At 41.4% G+C, this 20,793-nt stretch overlaps 1 protein-coding gene across 5 annotated transcripts in view; it reads right to left on the reverse strand.

Annotated features, from left to right (window-relative positions):
* EPG5 (ectopic P-granules 5 autophagy tethering factor) overlaps positions 1-20,793 on the reverse strand; it is a 71,648-nt gene that overhangs the window by 18,021 nt on the left and 32,834 nt on the right. For 4 of the 5 annotated variants that reach the window (XM_054185056.1, XM_054185054.1, XM_054185053.1 and 1 more), the window contains 15 exons: positions 19,631-19,802; positions 18,534-18,696; positions 17,791-17,933; positions 16,087-16,243; positions 15,065-15,259; positions 13,908-14,121; positions 12,964-13,124; positions 12,629-12,836; positions 11,875-11,950; positions 10,867-10,970; positions 9,591-9,766; positions 8,686-8,871; positions 3,826-4,035; positions 3,552-3,696; positions 768-1,010 (listed from right to left, as the gene is read on the reverse strand). In XM_054185056.1, coding sequence (XP_054041031.1) covers positions 768-1,010; positions 3,552-3,696; positions 3,826-4,035; positions 8,686-8,871; positions 9,591-9,766; positions 10,867-10,970; positions 11,875-11,950; positions 12,629-12,836; positions 12,964-13,124; positions 13,908-14,121; positions 15,065-15,259; positions 16,087-16,243; positions 17,791-17,933; positions 18,534-18,696; positions 19,631-19,802 — 2,553 coding nt within the window. Of the gene's footprint in view, positions 1-767; positions 1,011-3,551; positions 3,697-3,825; positions 4,036-8,685; positions 8,872-9,590; positions 9,767-10,866; positions 10,971-11,874; positions 11,951-12,628; positions 12,837-12,963; positions 13,125-13,907; positions 14,122-15,064; positions 15,260-16,086; positions 16,244-17,790; positions 17,934-18,533; positions 18,697-19,630; positions 19,803-20,793 lie in introns of those variants that run through there. The other variant, XM_054185057.1, reaches the window with a different exon arrangement.

Consider the following 20,793-nt stretch of genomic DNA (forward strand, 5'->3'; position numbering starts at 1 on the left):
TACTTCACCACGCTCCTTTAAATTACAGAATTTGAGCTAGTTTAGCTGTTTTCTGGGTGAGCAATTTGTCATGCAACTCTGACTGACAGAAAAGAAAAACTCTGCTGTCACAGAGCATCTCCTCGAGGCCAAAGGAAGATATTTTCCCAGCATTTAGTCAGGATTAAATTTGAAAATTTTAGCAATAGAGTTTTAAGTATTTCTTGCAGGTGTACTAAAATCTGATTACATAAAATGTGGAAAAAAACCAGTATGTAGTCCCACAAGGATTACGTAAAAAGAAACACACACCATCCCCCAAAACAACCCACAGAATTTCAGAGTTCTACCAATTAATAGTATTTTTTCCTTAAATTAGCCTACAGAATACTACAGGAGGGGACATAAATATCTGTTCTGTTTTCTTGGGATGATTCTTTTTTAAATGTCCTCTCCTTTAGCTGGAAAAATGGCAACCGTTAGCACAGAGCAAATCAGTCTTCACAAATACAGATATAGCTCTTCAGAAAATACACAACCAGAGCAGCTGAAGAGCCCAAATCACAATGGCCTAACTCTTCTATCTGTAGATACTACCGTACATACACGTGCCACAGTTGGGAGCCATCAAATACAAAAAGAGCTCTGATTACAGAAACCAGATTAAAACCCAGTTCCAGCACCGGGCATCGTGAAGCTGTACAGGTTCCAGAGAGTTCGTATTTAACGGGCATCCGAAGACAGATCAATGTTTTTGAGACAAGCAACAGAACAGGACAGGCTCCTACCTTCATTGAAGTAAGCAGTGATGCAGGCTTCCGTCGTCTCTGCCATGTGTCGCACAGACGCCAGGCTCTGACACGCTGCTGTGAGCAGGGGCATCGCTAGCAACCCGTGCATTTTGCCGTCGATCCACTTCCGTAAGCTCCCCCGCAGCGACTCGGCTGTTGTCACGCTCGAATTGTTCATCATCATCAGCGTTTCTGTAAAGAGACTGCTGAGGGCCATATGACGTGTTTGCAGATCCATGTCTGAAAGTCAGAAATGAGAGAGCCATTTCAGAAAACAGACGCTGGAACCCAAGTTCAACTTCACCACTGAACCTGTTCTGTAGATACTGGGAAAAGCCTCTTGCTTTTTACACATCTCAATTCTTTGTCTGTACTTATGAAACTGCAACGAGACACCCGTTCCTGGCAGTCTCTTCCCTTGATGAGATAGTTCATCATTCATTAAACAGAGAGACAACTGATACAGCAGAGTACACCAGAGCTCATCTTTCACTTAGAGTCTTTTACCATGACTGCAGCACAAATAAATTGAATGATAAAGCATGCTTACAGTCCCCAAGAAAACCTGGTATTAAGACACGATTTAAAGCACAGCTTAGAGTGAAACAATCAAGATTTTAGATGATTCAATTTGAAATATGACTGAGGTGAGCCCTGAAATATCGCGATCCCTTCATGCATTTCCAGGCTCCTAGATTTCCTACTAATCCCAGTGTTCAGCCACAGAATATTTTTTTGAAACCATCTCTTGGCATTGCCTGAACATGTTACCATGGCCCACCTGTAACAGCACCCTCACAGCACAAATGTTTCCTGTGCTTAGCTCTTAAAAGTCTAAGTACAGAGTAGACCTTTGAACATACTGATGAAAAAAAAAAAAAACCCTAATATTGTTAGAAGAGGAAATTTTCAAGCAATATCAGGCATTGTAGAAGGAAGAATTTCTCTTTCTTCTTGTTAAGAAGAAAAGGTGTGCACAAAGAGGGATTAATCACTGGAAAAACATCATGCAAAGAGGCTGAGACCTCCACACTTGCAGATATTTGGAAGCTCACCGGACAAGGCCTTGAACAACCTGATTTAATTTTGAAGCGAGTCCTGGTTTGAGGAGGAGGTTGGACTACAGGCCTCCAGAGGTCCCTTCCAAACTAAGCTATTCTGTTTGTATCATCTACCTACTAATAAAAAAATTAAAAAAGTAAAAAAGCCCCAACAGTCATCTGTCATAGCACAGCTCTCCGTTAAAGTAAACATCTTATCACAGACTAAACAAGATAGATAATGTTATAGGAGGTCAGGAGGTTAAAATAGGAGGTTAACTGGTCACAACTAGTTTTACAGCCAAGTCCCCCACACAGGCTGCAGGCCACTGAGCAGAACCACCACCAGACACCTGACCTGGTGGCAGAGCCCTGGCACAGGCTGCCCAGAGAGGCTGTGGAGTCTCCGTCTCTGGAGACATTCAAAACCCACCTGGACGCGTTCCTGTGCAACCTGCTCTGGGTGACCCTGTTCTGGCAGGGGGCTGGACTGGATGATCTCCAGAGGTCCCTTCTGACCCCTGCCAGTCTGTGATTCTGTGACCTCAGGGCCCACCACATCCCCCTGGGACAATTCCTGGCACCAGTCCTGGCAAAGTGCTCATGCAAGAAGTCCAGCTTCCTCCTCTCCAGCTGTTGCCAAGCGAAGGTGCTACCCTGGAGGCTCTTCCAGAAACCTCCACTAGCCCCCTCCAAACCTGATAGAGAAGCTAAATCTGATAGACATCATCACTTTGCAGCCTCTCCACAGCAGTGATCCTCCTGTACTCCACAGCCTGGTTGAGAAACACAAAGCATTCTCCTTCTTTCAGCTCTTTAACATATACAAGTACGCACAGGGGTTCATGAAACAGAGCTACTCCTCATATACTGGAGCTCCTGTCTCCTCCAAAATTTCTCAGCTACAAGGAGCGTTGGCAGTAAGACGCAAGCCTTCACTTCTCTTCTACACACAAAGAATTTTGCAGGCTATGGGGCTGTTCTACAGAGTTTGCCCAAGAAGCAATAAAAGTACCGAGAGACAGTTACCAGTCACACAGATTTTTGGACACTTTCTGTTCATTCTTGCTAGCACAACAGTGTGGGTCATGGGCAGCAAGAGACACGACTCATGACAAGTATTTCTGTGTAGTACAGTGAGATGACTGATTTCACCTGAAGTCTTAGTTTGATAGAGGAAGCTCATGATGGTACTAGTACTAACATTGAGATAATACAAATGCTGTGGGTGTGGACACACAATACTACTAGTGTACATCAGTATAATTCCCCTACTTCAATACAGTTAGTTTTCCCCATGACACAACAGTTTAGAATCCTTTCTTAGAACCTGATCCCTCAGGACCAAGACAGTATATTTCTGTCATTCTTCCTTTTAAAAAAGATGCAAAAGCCAAATAAGAAAAAAAAAAAAAAGCTGTGGGGGGGTAAAAAACTAGACAGCGAAGAAAAGAATCCCTCAAGCTCCTGTATATCAGTCAGTTTTACTCACAACATAACCTCTGTTTTTTCTATTGGTCCTGTCACTCTTGACAGCTCTAGGGGGTAATGTTTGTATTTTTGGTTTGTGCTAATACACAGCCTATATATACATCAATCAAAGCAACATGCCTTGCAGCCCATAAGGGAGACATTAAAGCAATGCAAGTAAATTACATAGTCATAGATGCTTAACAGTCCATGCAGTACAATAAAGGACCCTGACAATTTTAAAGTAATTTGCCACTTCTTTAACACAAACCTGGAGGACTGAAGATGACTACATCATCTAGCAACTTGGACATTTCTTGTTCCAAAGCTGCAAGAGTAATCTTTCCGCTTTGTTCTAAGGTGCTGAGAAATTGAACCACCTGGCGAATGTACGCTTGGCACTTCAGTGTTGCATCCTGTTAATCAAGATCAATTAGAAAAAAGAGTCACGCCTAGAACTTTTTCCACACTCCATAATATACAAAAGCAGAACACTGCAAGCAACAAGAACAATTCAGAGACACTGCAAAACCAGCTCAACTTACAAGGTGGATGTGACTATCTGAAGATGCACCAAAGCCTGCTGAGATTTTCAGGAGCTTCACTATCAGTTCAGCTGCAGTATTCTTTGCAAGGATAACAGAGGGAGGGTAGTGACTGTTGCAGTAGCTGATGATGCTTTGATAAGACGAAATGCCCACGAGCTGCCATGGAAGGGAGCTGGTCTGTCCAAGAAGATTTATGAGTGGCGATTCCTGAAGATTTAAAGACATTAGTCTAAGCTCCACCTTCTTTGCTGTTTTGAATTAATATTCACAGTACACAGTATCGGAAGAAAGCCAAGACTCCAAAATTTGATGTAGACGAACAGAAACAGACGACCTCTGGGAGTCTGTCTGGAAAGCAGCTCCTCAATTCAAGCAGCAAGCCAACACGTGGACATATTCTCTAGCATTCACATAACAGTACTCAGACTGCTGCAGCAGCCCTAACCAAGTACTAAACTCAGTGGGAGACATTAAGATTTGACATGTAAACATGTAAAGACAGCTAGAAAGAAATGAAGACCCTACAAGGTAAAGTCACTTCAGTAGAGGTTTAAGAAAAGCATTAAAAATATATTACCTGAGCTCACAGTAGATGAGGGACAGAAGTCAGGTGCCTCAATTTTCCATTCAGTGAATCATCTACCAACCTGGGGGACTAGCCAAGTGCTTGTTTTCATAAATACCATCCTAAACAGTACAGCAGCCTACAGTGTCCACAGATAGTGGACTCATACAGGCAGTGCAAGAACGCAGATGGAAGAGTCTCTCTGTCTGCAAGCAGCAGAAAGCCTAGCTTCAGCTGCCGCAATCCTCCTCTCAAGGGTTTGTATACATCTGCAATACAAAAGGTCACCCCTAGACACTGCGAAGCACCACATTTCTACACATTATAGAATGAACAAATCTTGGAATTGTGCTGATGGCCAACACAACCTAAAAACTGTAAGGATCCAGAACTAACCCAAATGAGGTTACCGAGCTGTGTCCAGCTCTGGGGCCACCAACAGCAGAAGGACATGGACCTGTTGGAGCGAGTCCAGAGGAGGCCACAAAGGTGCTCCAAGGGCTGGAGCCCCTCTGCTGGGAGGACAGGCTGAGAGAGTTGGGGGCGTTCAGCCTGGAGAAGAGAAGGCTCCGGGGAGACCTTAGAGCCCCTTCCAGTCCCTAAAGGGGCTCCAGGAAAGCTGGGGAGGGACTCTGGAGCAGGGAGGGGAGCCATAGGACGAGGGGGAACAGTTTTAAACTGGAAGAGGGGAGATTTAGATGAGATATTGGGAAGAAATTGTTTGCTGTGAGGGTGGTGAGCCCGTGGCCCAGGTTGCCCAGAGAAGCTGTGGCTGCCCCATCCCTGGAGGGGTTCAAGGCCAGGCTGGACGGGGCTTGGAGCAACCTGGGCTGGTGGGAGGTGTCCCTGCCCAGGGCAGGGGGGTGGAACTAGACGGTCTTTAAGGTCCCTTCCAACCCAAATAATTCTGTGATTCTATGATTGTACATCAAGAAGAATGTGACACTGTACTACACCGACTACTTTTCAAGTTGCTCATGCACTAGAACATAGGACAGTGAAATAAAGAGTTTGAGATTTAAGTCAAGGTGTCACAGGAGCATTCTGGGAAGTAAAACAAGAGTGACATTGTGTCACTTTAACACATTGCTGGAGGTTAGGAGGTAATTCCCGAGGCTGATTCATACAATGTACAAACAGGTATCTTTTGAAGCTTGCGAAACTTCTGATAAGCAAATACATTCAGGTTGATGCATATGAACTCCGGTAATTTTCCAAAACCGGAATACAATGTTGATCAAAGGCTGCCAGTGCCATCTTGACACAGCACCTCGTAATGCCTCAGAGGAAATGGAAAACGGAAGACGCTGCAAGCAGGATAAAGCTGGTAGATGGGGCTTCTTGAAGATAACCCAGCCCCTCTGGAAGAGTCCTTCAGAAGCAATGGATTGAATGAAACTGTGCTAGATATACCCACACAGAGCTCTTAGCAAAAGCAGTGTTTTGGAAAGCTTATCCTAACATCCAGTATTTGTCTTTCCTGTTCCAAGAATTCAGAAATACTGGAATGCATCCATAAACGGGAAAAGCGCTGAGAAATAAGAGATGGCCAAATCCTCCTTCAGAGCAAGGGAACGAGAAAAATCAACCTAAAATTCAACAGATGAAGTAATCTGTACCCAGTAACTCACCAGAAACAGACAGTGACAAGCTTCTTAAAGACGTATCTGGTCTTCAAGATTTTGTTACATCATTGTGCCTTGTCATCACATCACATGAAGTTAGGAGGGGAGCATTTTATGGTAAGAAATAAATACCTGCAAAAGCAGTTCTGACTAAAGACTGAACAACACTTATTTATAACTCCTGCGAAAACATGTTCAAGCAGACAAGTATTTTCCTTTAAGACAACTATGAAAAAAAACTACGCTCAGATCAAGAGCTGCTCCTAACCTCAGAGGGACTAATCCCATTGCTGAGTTGTGCTTAACACGATCAACGTAAAGTGTGACCAGTACCAAATATCAGGCTGGAAAACATCGCGAAAATGCACAGTGAGACAGAGCCAGGCATAAGCTTTTCATAAACGAGCAATTCCTTACCATCCCTCCACACACTTCTGTTCGCCACTCAGAAAAGCAGCAAGGAGCAGTGGAGATTTACATGACTGGCCATGACAGAATAAACGTGACTCAGTGAGCCTCCCAAAGTCTTCTCACAGCACCACAGGTACAAACACCAGTCAAAGCTGCTCCTGCACTCATACTGACAGACTGCCTGAATCGAACTGGGCAGACGCTAGACACTCTTTTCCCTCAGGCTGTCAGAAAAAGCTTCACCTTAAGTTATATACAATATTGCGTATGCATATATTACGTATAACAGCTGGACCTGAACTTGGGAAGGGACACAAAGAATAGTAAGGTGAGCTTCTACAAGTATATCAGCCAGAAAAGGAAGGTCAAAGAAAGTGCGACACCCCCAATGAACACAACTGGCAAACTGGTAACAGTGGATGAGAAAGCTGAGGTACTCAACAACTTTTCTGCCTCAGTCTTCACCGGCAACCTCTCTCCCCACATGTCTTGAGTGGATGAGCCACACGGCAGGGACTGGGGGATCAGGTTTGTGACCACCTGAGGAACCTGAACATACGTAAGTCCATGACCGTGTCAGTTCAGGATCTGACAAGACGCATTCCAGAATCCTGAGGGAATTGGCTGATGTAGTTGTCAAGCCACCCTCCATCATATTTGAAAAGTCATGGCAGTCAGGTGAAGTCCTCAGTGGCTGGAAAAAGGGAAACATTGCACTCATTTTTAAGAAGGGCAGGAAGGAGGACCCTGGGAACTACCAACCTGTCAGCCTCACCTCTCTGCCTGGGAAGATCATGGAGCAGATCCTCCTTGAAGCTATGCTAAGGCACATGGAGGACAGGGAGGTGATTCAAGACAGCCAGTACTGTCTTCATCAAAGGCAAGTCCTGCCTGACCAACCTAGTGGCCTTCTATGATGGAGTGACTACATCAGTGGACAAGGGAAGAGCTATGGGTGTTGTCTATCTGGACTTCTCTAAGGCCTTTGATACAGTCCCCCACAACATCCTTCTAGAAGCACGGGCAGCAGGTCAAGGGAGGTGATTCTACCCCTCTGCTCTGCTCTGGTGAGACTCCACCTGGAGTACTGCATCCAGCTTTGGAGTCCTCAGCAAAAGAAGGACATGGACCTGTTGAAGCATGTCCAGAGGAGGCCACAAAGATGCTCGGAGGGCGGAAGCCCCTCTGCTGTGAGGACAGGCTGAGAGAGCTGGGGGGGTTCAGCCTGGAGAAGAGAAGGCTCCGGGGAGACCTTACTGTGGCCTTTCAGTACTTAAAGGGGGCTCAGAAGAAAGACGGGGACAAACTTTTCAGCAGGGCCTGTTGTGACAGGACAAGGTGTAACAGTTTTAATCTAAAAGACGGTAGATTAATATAAGGAAGAAAATTTTTTTTACACTGAGGGGGGTGAGACACCGGCCCAGGTTGCCCAGAGAGGCAGGAGATGCCCCATCCCCGGAAACATCCAAGGTCAGGGTGATGGGGCTCTGGGATGCAGCTCTGAGCAACCTGATCTAGTCGAAGATGTCCCTGCCCACAGCAGGGGGTTTGGGCTAGATGGCCTTTAAAGGTCCCTTCTAACCCAAACCATTCTGTGGTTCTATGATTCTACATGCATGCACAATACATATGCACCTATACACAAGTGCACATAACATTTGCATACATATATATGCACATGTATTATAGGTGCATATGTAAATTCTTGCTAATACTACCTCTACTTTGCCTGTACTTATAACTAAGGCTCTCCAAAACCAGGAAAGAGAAAAGGAAACAGAGATTTTAATTAAGGGCTGGCCTAAGAGACAAGAAAGCTATACTATGCAGCATTGCATACTTAACTACGAGAGGAAAAACAACTGCACAGTAGCTTCATATAACAACAATAATTTTTTAAACACTAATGAAACTAATGTACATATCTGATCTTTCCAAAACCCCGACTGTCATTTTGTAGGTCCAGGAAACTGTCTGTATTTATTTGTTTACTCTTTACAACACTACTGGATCGCAGCACCTACAGAAGCTTCTTAAAATGAAGAGCAGCTCTTCTTTTTTCAGTTATACAAAATGCCCCACATAAGGAATCAGTCTTGGCCATCTCTAGAATGCTATTTGGGGTATTTTACCTATGCAAAAAACAATTCTGAGTTAATCATTCTGCAAGTGAGAAAGGAGTTGCATCCTGTGCCCTCGCTAGCAAAGGATTATTCTTTTCTAAGACAGACAGGTATGCACCTTTCCAAAAATTACCTCTTTGCCTATAAGTTGTTCCTCCTTCGCCAACAGGACCATCATAAACAGCAAACAGACAATCATGTTGTAAGTCTGAGGATGAGGGTTGGGATTCCAGGCATCAGAGAGGACACTGACCCAGTTTATTTCACATAAAACATAACCCAGGAATAAGAAGCAACTCTTGGGGCTGCCTCTTTCAATCTAGGAAGGAGAAAGCAAAAAAAGGCATATAAAACAATGTAAGATATAAATAATTTCATAATTGTCAGTTCCTTACATAGCCATAAATCCACAGCAGCATTTTAAGTCAACAGAGGAGTAGACAGATACCACCTCTCCATCATTTTACACGCCCCGCTAGAAGAGCTGCACATATAATATTCTAAGCCTCTCACGCACTACAGAATACCAAGCTACTGCAAACAGGAAAGAAATAATCTATTACAAACTCCAAGGTGTGTGACTGCATCCATTTCTCTTCACTCTAAGAGAAACTAAGAAACTCTGAGCCTGTTCAGAACTGCATGAAGAACTCATCCCAAACAGACAAGCAGTAAATCCTGGGGCATTTCCACACCTATCTGCAGGTTTACCTTGTCTCAGACAACTTAGAAGTAAGTACCACATGGCAATAGTAAAATATATTAACTCTAAGTACATAATAAATACATAAGCAATAAATGAGACATTCAGAGAGCGCAATGACAGGTTACAAACACTGCCAGCTTTAAAGCTCCCTGTAACTTTGGCTAAGACTGAATAGCACTGCTTCACAAAAATCAATCACAAAATGAGCAGCCTGTGAATTCTACAAACAAACTTCTAAAGCTTACTTGCCAGAAGAACTGCCTCCAGTTCTCCAATTATTTTCAAGGGCAACATTGATCATGAACTTAATTGAACAGATGCCATGTACTCACTTTAAAGAACTCTTCCATAAGCATCTGGTCTGGATGCATTTCCTTCCATGGAAGCCTTCTGAACTCAGTATGGAAAGTATAGAGAATAAACTCTGGCATTTTGGGGGCGGTGCAACATTCACAGTAATGCATTAGATGCAACCAGAGAGCCCCATGGTGACTTGGCAACAGCTTATCTAGAATCAAAGAAAATAGCTGAATTAAAAACAGAAAAAAATCAAGGAAAGCTTGATTACAGAAGCAAGTCCAATTTTGAAGATGAAAAACCATAAATGCAAATTACACTAAAATATCTTCATCAAAGGGAAAAAAGATTGCAGATTAAGCTTTTAGATTTTTTTTTTTCTCCAAATCAAAAAGTGGGGAATCTTACAATTTCATGCCCTTCCTCGATCATTTGAAGAGTTGCTGGACAATAATCTGAAGTTATAAAATACTCATTCCATGTAGAACTTCATTGCTTTTACATTGGGTTGGGGTTTGGGTTTTTTTTTTTTGTTGGGTTTGTTTGTTTTGGTTTTTTTTTTAAAAAAGATCTTATGTATCTCAAATTAGTTGTGGCCTCCGCATCCCTGGAGGTGTTCAAGGCCAGGCTGGATGGGGTTTTGAGCAACCTGGGCTGGTGGGAGGTGTCCCTGCCCAGGGCAGGGGGGTGGAACTAGATGATCTTTAAGGTCCCTCCCAACCCAAACCATTCTTGGATTCTATGAAGTCTATAAAACACATGATAATACATTATTTTTGTTTATTTATTTTTACAAGATAAGTTTGAATCTAGTTCATCAGAGTTATTATGAAACTAATTTTTTCCATTCCTATCTCTAACTACACATTGGGCACGACAAGCAACGCTAAGTAAGAGCTCAAAATGATCCATCCTGGAGATTAAATTACTCCCAAGACAGCTGTTGAGACACATGTATCGGTTATTGTGACATACTAGTGCATACGTTGTTCCATACAACACTGACCTGGAATGAAGTCATGCAATTCTCATGACAGCTCATTTTGTTTTGCTTTCCTTCACATTAACTTTGTTATCTGACAGATATGCATTTATGGAACATTTTATCTCCCTTGCCCAGGAAGAAAAAAAAGAGCCGTTTTTCAAGGATGAAATAAAGAAATGCTCCTGATACCACTGCAGTGATCATCTTGGCTAAAAGTTCCTGACAAACAAAACCCCTTCATGTACCTTATCTCAATAAAAAAAGTCTTTTTTGGTCTGAAAGAATAGAAAGCGCCACTACAATAAAACAGCACAGACTTCACTTACCTTTAAAGCTCTCATGCAAAAGCTTGATGCAATCTGTAAACAAAGAGACCGTGGTGGATGCTTCAGGAGTGTCACTCTCTAACCAAGGGTAGCAGGGCTGGTTACTTAAAAGAAGGAGTGAAGCAACACAAATTTCAGTGTTGAGTTACCAGACTTTAAACACGTAAACAATATTCTAAAGCACAGTAAATCAATATAGCAAATAGCATACAGTAAATCAATGTAGCAGGTATCAGCAGTCCTTTTATTCAAACTCAGCTCTTTAGAACTGCCTTTTTCTTCCTTAGAAGAGCTACATACTTTAAAGTCACACTGAAGATCCACAATACCATTGAGTAAGAAGAGATTACTTGTTTGATATTTCATAACTGAATTAAATACCAAAACACAGGAATTTCTGAATGACAACACATACCACTCACAGTCAGCCTTCTAATTAAATGCTGGAGATGTGCTCAGAGCTCAAAAAGTTTTTGGTTTCATAAGAAAGCCAAATTTAAGTGTATAACATTACAAATAACTCTCCAGGTGAAGACAGACGAACACAAGACAGTAGATCATCATAAGACTGATTTGGTCCAAGGTTTCTTTACATCCCAGTGGCATTTGGGGTTGTATTTGTTTGGTTTTTATATTTTGTTTTAAGTTAAAGAGTTATCAGTATTATAGAAAATAAAAAAAGGAATCTAAAATTTAATTTTTTTGTGTTTACGGAACTAAGCGCGTTTCATACTTTTCTCATCTCTGCTTCCTCACCAGAGCTTGGTCATATTTCTTGTATCCAAAACAATTACTCAGTCCAAGTATTGGAAAACTTGACTTAAGAAACTCATGAATTAGTTCTGTAATTGTTAAGGATATCACACAAGTCAGAGCTACTTAATAGAAGGTCACAATACAGCTGTGAATTAGAAAAAAAAAAAATCAGGTAACAACAAAAGTCAGTCTTATAGGCTGAAAGTCTTTACTTGAAGAAAAACACTTTTTATTTTAAAATGCAGTATATACCTTGCATCTTCCTTATCCAAGACAAGTATCCATGGTTTAAAGAGTCCAGCAATGATTGAATACAAGGACTGCAATGCTAGAAGAAAGTAAAACATAGAAGTTGCTTTTTTTTCCCCTCAAACTAGCATCAGTGAACACATTACACTTCTCCAAACTTGAATACAATCTCCTTTGCTTATTCCAACATTTTATCAGTTCTTCCCAGTCAAATAAAAATGTAAAATACAATATGCTTATTAGTAACTCTAGTTAACAATACGATTGTTTTAACAAAAATCATAAGCCTTTTGCACTGTTTAGATGTTTCATTAATATCTCTTTAACATATCTGAGATTATGAGGTTAACGATGACTCACACTTTAAACCTGCTTATATTAAAGTAAAAGGTGTTTTGGCAATTTTCTCCAAATCAAAAATCACATCATGAGGAAATTCAGTGATCCCTCATTCCCAAACCCCTGCTCTGTGCAAAAGACTGTGTTTTTCTTTGAAGAAAGTATGATCTCTTCATAAAGTAATTTTAAAGCAAACTCAAATATATACAAGCTTCTTCCAACAAGCATAAAGATAAAGCATAAAGTCCCACATTTGTCATGAAGTGGCATCAACATTTCCCATCTGTATTTTAACATTCCATTCATTGTACAAGTGCAGAATAAGAAGATTTTACTGTATATTTAAATGGTCTTTAACAGAGGAAATTACAGAAATTGAGTGTCTGTTCCTAAGTAATCTGCTTACAAGACACATTACCTGCTAGAACTCTGTTACTGCCAAGGGGCTCTTGGGCTAAATTGTCAACTTCAGTGTCAATAAGTTGTTTAATAAGATACTCCAGAAATGTATTCACTTCAGGAACATATGGACGCCATTTTGAAAACAGGCCAAAAGTCCTGAAGTCCATCGAAGCCAGTCGGAGTTTGCAGAAAGATGTGGAAAGCCATTCTATTGTCTCTCTAACCTGTAAAAAGAAGGAAACTATGAATCAGCTACAGGAAGACTGCGCAGCAGTGTTATTTGTCACCGGTGGGCATGTGGGCATCTGTTTCCGCTGAAAAACATAATAAATCACCCAAAGAGGCACCCACCTGTTCTGCAGAGAGGAGAATTTTTGCAGCATCCCGCAATACAGGACTTTCCGTAGAATCACTTTTCTTGAAGCTTCCCTGTTCAGTCACTGGTGAACCACATCCCAAAGCTTTAAGTGACGCCTTCCAGCAGTCAGGGCTTAGAAGTTGCTCTGATGAACCTTAGGAGAAAGCACAGGGAATGCATTTGTGAAAATCAGGACAAGGATATTAGTCCCCTTCCCAGTACGAGTCAGGAAAGGTTGAAATTCGAGCTCCCTACTGCATTAAAAAAAAAAAAACCACGCCCCAAGTTTAAGAGTGAGAGATCTCTCTAATTCCCAAACATAAGCCATTTAACATTCCCTTTTGGCATCTACATGGTCTCTTCTTAGAGAGTTTCCCAGGCACTTAGTACATCCTTGGTTACAAACACATATTATGAGACAGTTGCTGCCTCAGCACGTATTGTTTGACAGAAAGGAAGTACTTTTGTTCTCCTTTTAGAGGTACATCAGATTACAGGTAGTATCTAATGTTAACCAGGACATTTTCAGCAGGTTTCAATATCAGTCCCAGGTCTCCATAATTGTAGTTCTCAGTTTGACATTGAAGGGTGCTCAAGAACAAGGATGCTGCATTACAGGCTGTGGCATAATTACAATTAGTAAGTGCTTCCATTAATAGAAAGCTCTCCTCCATCCTTCTTCGGTAATATGGGCTGAAAATCTGTTGTCACTGGTGTGTTTACTTTGGTCCACGGGAGAATGTCTCCCTTCTAGTAGAGCTAAAATATCTAATAAAAACATATCACACAGCATGCACAAAGAAGTGCAAACAGAAACTTAATACAGTTTAAATCATTCCATGTTTGTTGCTATTTAATTCTACTGCACGCAGTTTGTATTTTTAAGCCAGAAGAGCTCTGTACAAAAGGCTTAGTGTGCATTGATTCAGATACTCACTTTGCATGAATAATCTTAGGAAATCACTATAGTGATCAGGGAACTGATACTGGAGAAGGTTAGTCCAATGCTTGCAGAAGATATTAAAGGGCATCAAAATATCTTCTTCAGGTTCAAGGCCACATGCAGTGAGAGCCAAGTGAATAGACTCCAGAAGCTTGGTACGTTCAGACAGAGGTGGCTTGGCAATACTTAACCATTGTGTAAGGTCAAACTAGAAGAGAGGAGAGGAAGCATTTGTAAGTAGGAGCTTTAACAGCCCCAACACCTTTAGGAGAAGGGAGAAACTGTCAGGGGGGAAAAAAATCCTGAAGTGTTTATATATTTAAGAAAAAAATAATGAATTTGCACCTAATTATCCCTAACTCAAAACCAAGGTAATGCTCTCCAAAGGTTATGATTTAGCATAACGCAGAAGTCCCTGAATTTATAAAACAACCCTTGGCAGGGGTACTCAGATTCATAAAGATGTGTATGAATTTCCACGCTTCAGTACCACTGCCAAACAAACATTTACAAGCATTAGACTGGGCTAATCTCCATAGTCCATAAATTTTAAGATGGAGGTGCAAAGCTCTTGTAGGCTCGAGGCCATCTGTTCAGACCAAGGTCAGCAGGGACAATGCTGATCATTGCCACTCAGTCATGCCCAAAACAGACTGCCTGCTATTCACAGCTGTCAAACCCTGTCTCTGTGTAACTAATTAAGAGAAACAGAGTGATATGAAAGTCCGTAATAGTAATTTCTCCACTGACAATAACAGGTTGACTGTATCATGCAGTCCTGCAACAAGAAATATGCAAATCACTTGATGAATGCCTCTACAGACATCAGGCAGAAGAAGCCATCAAGAGCCTGCTTTAATTTCATATCAAAAGTAAGAGTGCACTGAAGCGTAAGCCCTAGGAAGCACATACTATCTGGGCTAGGAAAGGGTAGTTTAAGCTTCCTATTGGCTTTTGCCTCCAGCCCCTCGAGCTGAAATACAACACATACCATTCAGGATAAGCAACACAGATCTATGGAAACTGTCAATGTTATTTTAAAGTACCAGATTGGCACCTCTTTCTTCCTTAGCCTAAAGTCACAGTCTTCAGGGAAAGAACACCCACAAAAACAACTCACAAGCCAGACACAGTATTCATGAGTACTTTACCTTTGTCAGCAGCATGAAGACAACATCACTGTTATCCTCGCTCAGAAAGGCCACAACGTTTTTGTACAAAGTCACAAATTCATTGGGAGAGGCAACAGGAGTGAAGTAAGGAGAAAGAAGAGTGCAGAGCCTTCGATTCTGCAGAATCGTCTGAAGGAGACGTTTGCACTCTGACTTGGTCCCACTGATGAACACCTAAGGAAAATCGGGAATGGTGAGAAAAACGGCCCAGTATGAATCTATTGGAAAACACACCTCTTACAGCTTTTTGTTGAGACAAGCACAATTGTGGTCTTTTTTTGTAGAGACAAGAACATTTTGTCTGATGGGATAGCAACAGAAAATGAATTCAGATTTCAGAAGCCCTGGCTGACACTGGGAAAAATCTAAACAGAACTACAGCTATGAAGCACTTCAGCTGTTTAAGGCACCTAAGGACAGCTGCACATGGAAATTTTATCTAAGAGAGGAAAATAAATACCTGGACCCAAAGCATAGGCTAATGCTTTTTCTCACAGCACCCATGTAATGTGTTCCTCACAGCAACCTTTACCACCAACAATAAGCACTTACTTTCTCTACTAGCAAACTTGTGGCTAACTTTCTACACAAAGAATACTGTAAGGCTGTAGAACAGAGGTGTCTAAATACAGAAGCTGACAAGATATACACCAGCTAGGAAGTAATGGGTAACAGCAAAATACGTGCCAAAACACTTTTACACACTGTAAGTACTCAAACTTTAGTTACCTGTCCAAAAATCCATCCTACCTTAGCTTTTAACCAACACAGTGAGCATTTATTAGCACTAAGAAGGCACCTCAGAGCATGTGAGTTTTTATTTTGCTTATATGCAAGCTTAAACTCTGCTAAAGACTGTATGTGTCATACAACGAGTTGAAAGAAAAACAGGACAGAAGCTTGAGAAGTCAATTTTCAGGCTTCTGAATGTATTAGACCCCCAATATCAGCAGGCAATTGGAATAAGCATTAAGCATCCAAAAATCAGAGAATAAACTCACTTGGCCTAGGATCTCAATGCAGGACGTGAAGAACTGCCTTGTGGGAGGATTGCGTTGAGTTTCATCGCACACATATTCCACTAATGTAAAAAACAAACTAATTCCAACTTCCTTAATTGCAGGCATAGGCTGCACCTTGTAGATATTTATTAAGGCCCTGGGAAAAAAAAAGTTAAAATTTACATATGGAAAATAATCTGTGTCAATAAAGAAAGGTTTCTTGACAATATATTGCCTTGAGATGGGTATTTCTGGTTTACAAGATAATCAAGCATGGTTGAGGCTGGTAGGGACCTCTGGAGGACATGTGGGCTAACTCCCTTGGCTCAAGCGGGGCCACCTACAGATAGTTCCCGGGAGTATGTCCAGATGGCTTTTGAGCATCTCGGAGGATGGAAACTCTACAACCTCTCTGGGCAGCCTCTCTCACCCCTCGCAGTGAAAAAGTGTTTCCTGATGTTTAGAGGGAACCTCCTGTGCCTCAGTTTGTGCCAAAAGAGCCTGGCTCCATCTTCTTCACACCCTCACACCTTCACACCCTATTTCTATACATTGGTGAGAACGCCCTGAGCCTTCTCATATCCAGGCTGAACTGTTCCAGGTCTACCTCAAGGAACTTTGCTGCCTGAAATGGGTACCTCCAAACCTTAGAAAGTCTCCATAACCAGAGTCAGAAAGTGATCATCAGAAGATTTTTCACAGCATAGTTCCAACAGATTATTTCTCCCTCAAATCACGTGTTCATCATGTTAAGCTATCTCAACTACATTTGTACTGCAAGAAAGTTTACTTCATTTTACTTAACAGGCTCAGCAGTAAAAGAATTGAAACAGAATCAATCTTTTCTTGTGTTTTGCCAAATAAATGTTTGATTGAGCTCAAAACCCCATCTTCACTGAGTCTGAATTAAAACATTCGAAGAACATGCAGTTCCACAGATTAAGCTCAAGAACTAGCTCATCCACAGAATTTTTCAGATTAACGATCAAGAGAGAACATGTAGCAATAGTAACCAAACATTTTTACTTGTACAGTGAGTACACTCTGTAGGAAACCAACTACACTAGAAGAATCCCAGCAGAAATGTAGGAAATTGAGAAGAATGGATCTCTGGGATGAAGTCTAGAAAGCCTTCAAGACGAAGGCAGCCTCGGACTAATGCATTTATTCACCCCAGTAAAAGAATTGCTATTATATAGTCCTCATCCACTGCACAATTTTTTTTCATATATTGAAAAGCTACTTCAAATCATAACTCTCTATCAAAGAACTATGCCCTGCACTATAACAGGGAAAAACCTAGAGAGAGAGCTATTAGAAACACACATTTTAGCCTATGGCCGGGACAGCTGTGGTACAAGTTTGCCATCTCCTGAAGTTTAACTTACTACCCCGTCATCACTCAATGTGCTTTTGCAGGGTTAGAAGGGCTATTCTAATTCAGAATACAATAAATCAAAAGAGAAAACAATACTGTGTGCCCTCTTGAGGCTGAATGACGAGCAGTTAGCTCTTCTGATAATACAGGGTTGTTCTTTAGAGGTCTGTGTCACAAACAAACAGGTGTCAGGATTCCAGCTCTGTTGATGACCCAAGCTGACAAGCATTAGGAAAACCCCACAAACAGTTTCCACATTTTAACTCTAACACACAGAAAAAGAAATATCAAACATCACTACCTAAAACAGCGTCTGAACAACCTACGTTATAAAATTTTCCACATGTACTGCTGCTTCCACAACACCCAGAGAAGGTGGCTTCGTAGCTTCTGCCTGCAGTTGTCTCACTTCTTTACACAAAGCATGAAGCTGCTGGCTCACTGCTTCATTTTTATGTTTCCCTTCAAACTAAATGACAAAAAGACACACATTCATTTCAGAATATTATCTTTTGCTAAAATTCTTTGATGTTGCACCTGTTTGTAAAAATGAAGCAGAGCCCAGTAAGAGAACTCTGAATATAGATGGTTTTACCCTGAGAGTTTTGATCAGATTTAGTACATCATGCCCAAGCACACATCCTTGGTCACGCTCCTATTTAATTATCACACACTAACATAATTCATGTCTTTTATGTAAGACTTTTAATCCACAGGGACTGAAACTTAGAGGGGATAAGGGAATCCATATACCAAGCAACATGGGAACATTTCTACAAACATTATCATGCTTCTATTCCTATCAGTGAGCATATTGCTATGTTCACACATTGGGAAGCAGTTTAGATTGGACACGATGGGCAAAACAAATTTTACGCAACAATTTATTCTTCAGCTTTTGATCTGCATCTCCTTTTGAGCATTACGTATTAGGTATTTCAGGTAACTATTACGTGTGTATGGATTTATTTGGTCAATTGCTACTACCATTCTTGTAACCGTTCAGTCATTTCACTTTCATTATCCATGCCCAACAGCCCCAAAACAGAAGTGACGCCCTGTCTCTAACCTGGATTGTTAGTCGAGCTGCTCCCTGGCAGCTTTTATTTGACGTTCCCCGGCACTCCACATGGAGGGTGATCTGCTCTTCCCGATTGACATACAGCTTAGGTACTGTGTCCAGGATTTCACTATTGAGAGCAACATGCTGACATTCCCAGAGATCTGCAGTTCTGAAAAGCATTTAGTAATAAAGTTACAAAAATCTTTACTGAAAACAGTAATACTAAGAATTTATAAGCAAGAGATGAGACTTCAATTTAAGGCGCTGTATGAAGACTTGTGACACTTTCTTAGAAAACATAAAAGGTTATTAAATGGAGTTAAAACTTCAAAGTAATAGCACTTCAAAGTAATAAAGAAATAGGTTCACAAGACCAAAACTACTCAAGTCCGCATGAGTTCTTTTGAATTATTCTATATGACAACACGGAAGGAAATTAAATAGATCACCCTCTGTAGGGAACGTAATTTTCCACCAGACAAAAAAAAAAAAAAAGCTGAACCGTGGGATGATTCAGTCAACCACCTAAAACTGCTGCTGGAATTGTTTAGACACATCCTCTCTTGGGCTTAGCAAGTTTTGTTTTGTTCTATAATATTGTTATTAAATGACTACACGGGGCAAGAACAGCTATAGATTCATCAGCTGTGTTTGAAAATAATTCAGATGGATTCTCTTAGCAGGAATATTAAAAACAGAAATTCTCTTTCACTCACACAGCTAATACTCCCAGCAATCACATTTCTCTCTTGGAGTGCTTCATATTTCAGCTACTACATTAGTGCAAGGGGGTTAACTAACTCACTGTCAACAAATAGAGGCTAAAGAGAGGCTTTATTTTAAGAAGTATGCCAAACGAGAAAAGAAGCAATAGAAGTTAGATATCACCTGATGTAATCTCAGTTATTAGATAAAGACAATTAGTCTTATCTTAAAGGAGTGGAATAGTAACATGATAGCTGAGGGAAAAAAAAAAAAAACTGGGACAAGAAGCAGAAGTTGAGTACTGACAGTCTTGTGCCAACACCACAAATGAGGCTGCTGTAAAGGGCACCCGAAGACTAGGCACGCCAGTGAGGCAGAGGAAAACAGCTATGTCTTACTTGGCATGCCGCTGCAAGATGTTAAGGTCCATACGCATGAGCTGAATTGCTTCCTTCTGACTTACTAGACTGGCAGAGGAAATAACTGGCACAGGAGCTTTCATTGTCTGGAGCGGAAGAAGGGGCTTGGGAGTATCAAACTTCTTCAAATTATTCATTATCCTCTCTTTGGCTAGGAAAGAAAGCAGAAGCAAGTTTTGTCAACAACAAGTTGAGGGGAGACTGGACAAAACCACTTTTTTTTGCATGAAACATTTTTTACCACCAGGCAAACATTTCTCAGGATCTCAGGATTCCTCTCTTTTATAAAAATAATAATAGAAAAAAAAAATCACTTCACTAATCTTCCTATTTTTGTTGACAAAGTTTATTTCCGACAGCTAATCTTCATGACCAGCTGCACCACACAACATTGAGATCCAAGGTCACATTGCTTTCCTTGTTTCCCCCAGCCACTTCTACCTTCTACTCTTCCAGTTTTCCTCTTATCACCCCATTTATTCCCCTCATCTGACAGAGGCTCCCAGACCCAGGCTGCTAAGCTAAATTCATCTTTGTCTCTAGTCTTGTCAGCTCCAATTCCTCCCCAAAGTACAACTTCTCTCCAGGTCAGCTCTATCCTCCTGCTGATTCCTGCTCAGTTTCTTTGCCCGAACAATGCCAATTCGCCTATGAAACCATTTCAATTTCCTTCTATTGCCTCCCTCCCCTTTTTCAATCAGCCTCCAAAAAAATCCAATCTCACCACATCCTTAAAATACCCACCATGACTATTCTCCCCTCCTGTGCTAGAACAACCCTTTCACCATGCCAGAATTCCAGGGAAAGGCACTGGGAGGAGACAACCTTTGTGTTTCCAGTTACAGCGGTTTTTGCCTTTGCTTGCAGCTCTCTATCTACACTTCAGGAAGACTCAGCCTGTCTGGAGCATGCTCTGTGCAGAGGAATCTTTGGGGAGCTCACCCATGAAGCTCTAGGCACAACATCACCTGCTAGTCTGTGATGTGGCAAACTAAACCAAAAACATTGATGTTAGCCTCTCACACGGGCATCGTAGTGAGTACACCATGAAAACTTCAAACAAAATACTATACCCATAGAAAACAAACTGCATTAACATCTTTATTCACAGACTTCATTATGTTCCTAAAGAAACCAAGGCT

Source organism: Rissa tridactyla, chromosome Z (genome assembly GCF_028500815.1).
Source record: "Rissa tridactyla isolate bRisTri1 chromosome Z, bRisTri1.patW.cur.20221130, whole genome shotgun sequence".
In the NCBI taxonomy this organism is placed as follows: Eukaryota; Metazoa; Chordata; class Aves; order Charadriiformes; family Laridae; genus Rissa; species Rissa tridactyla.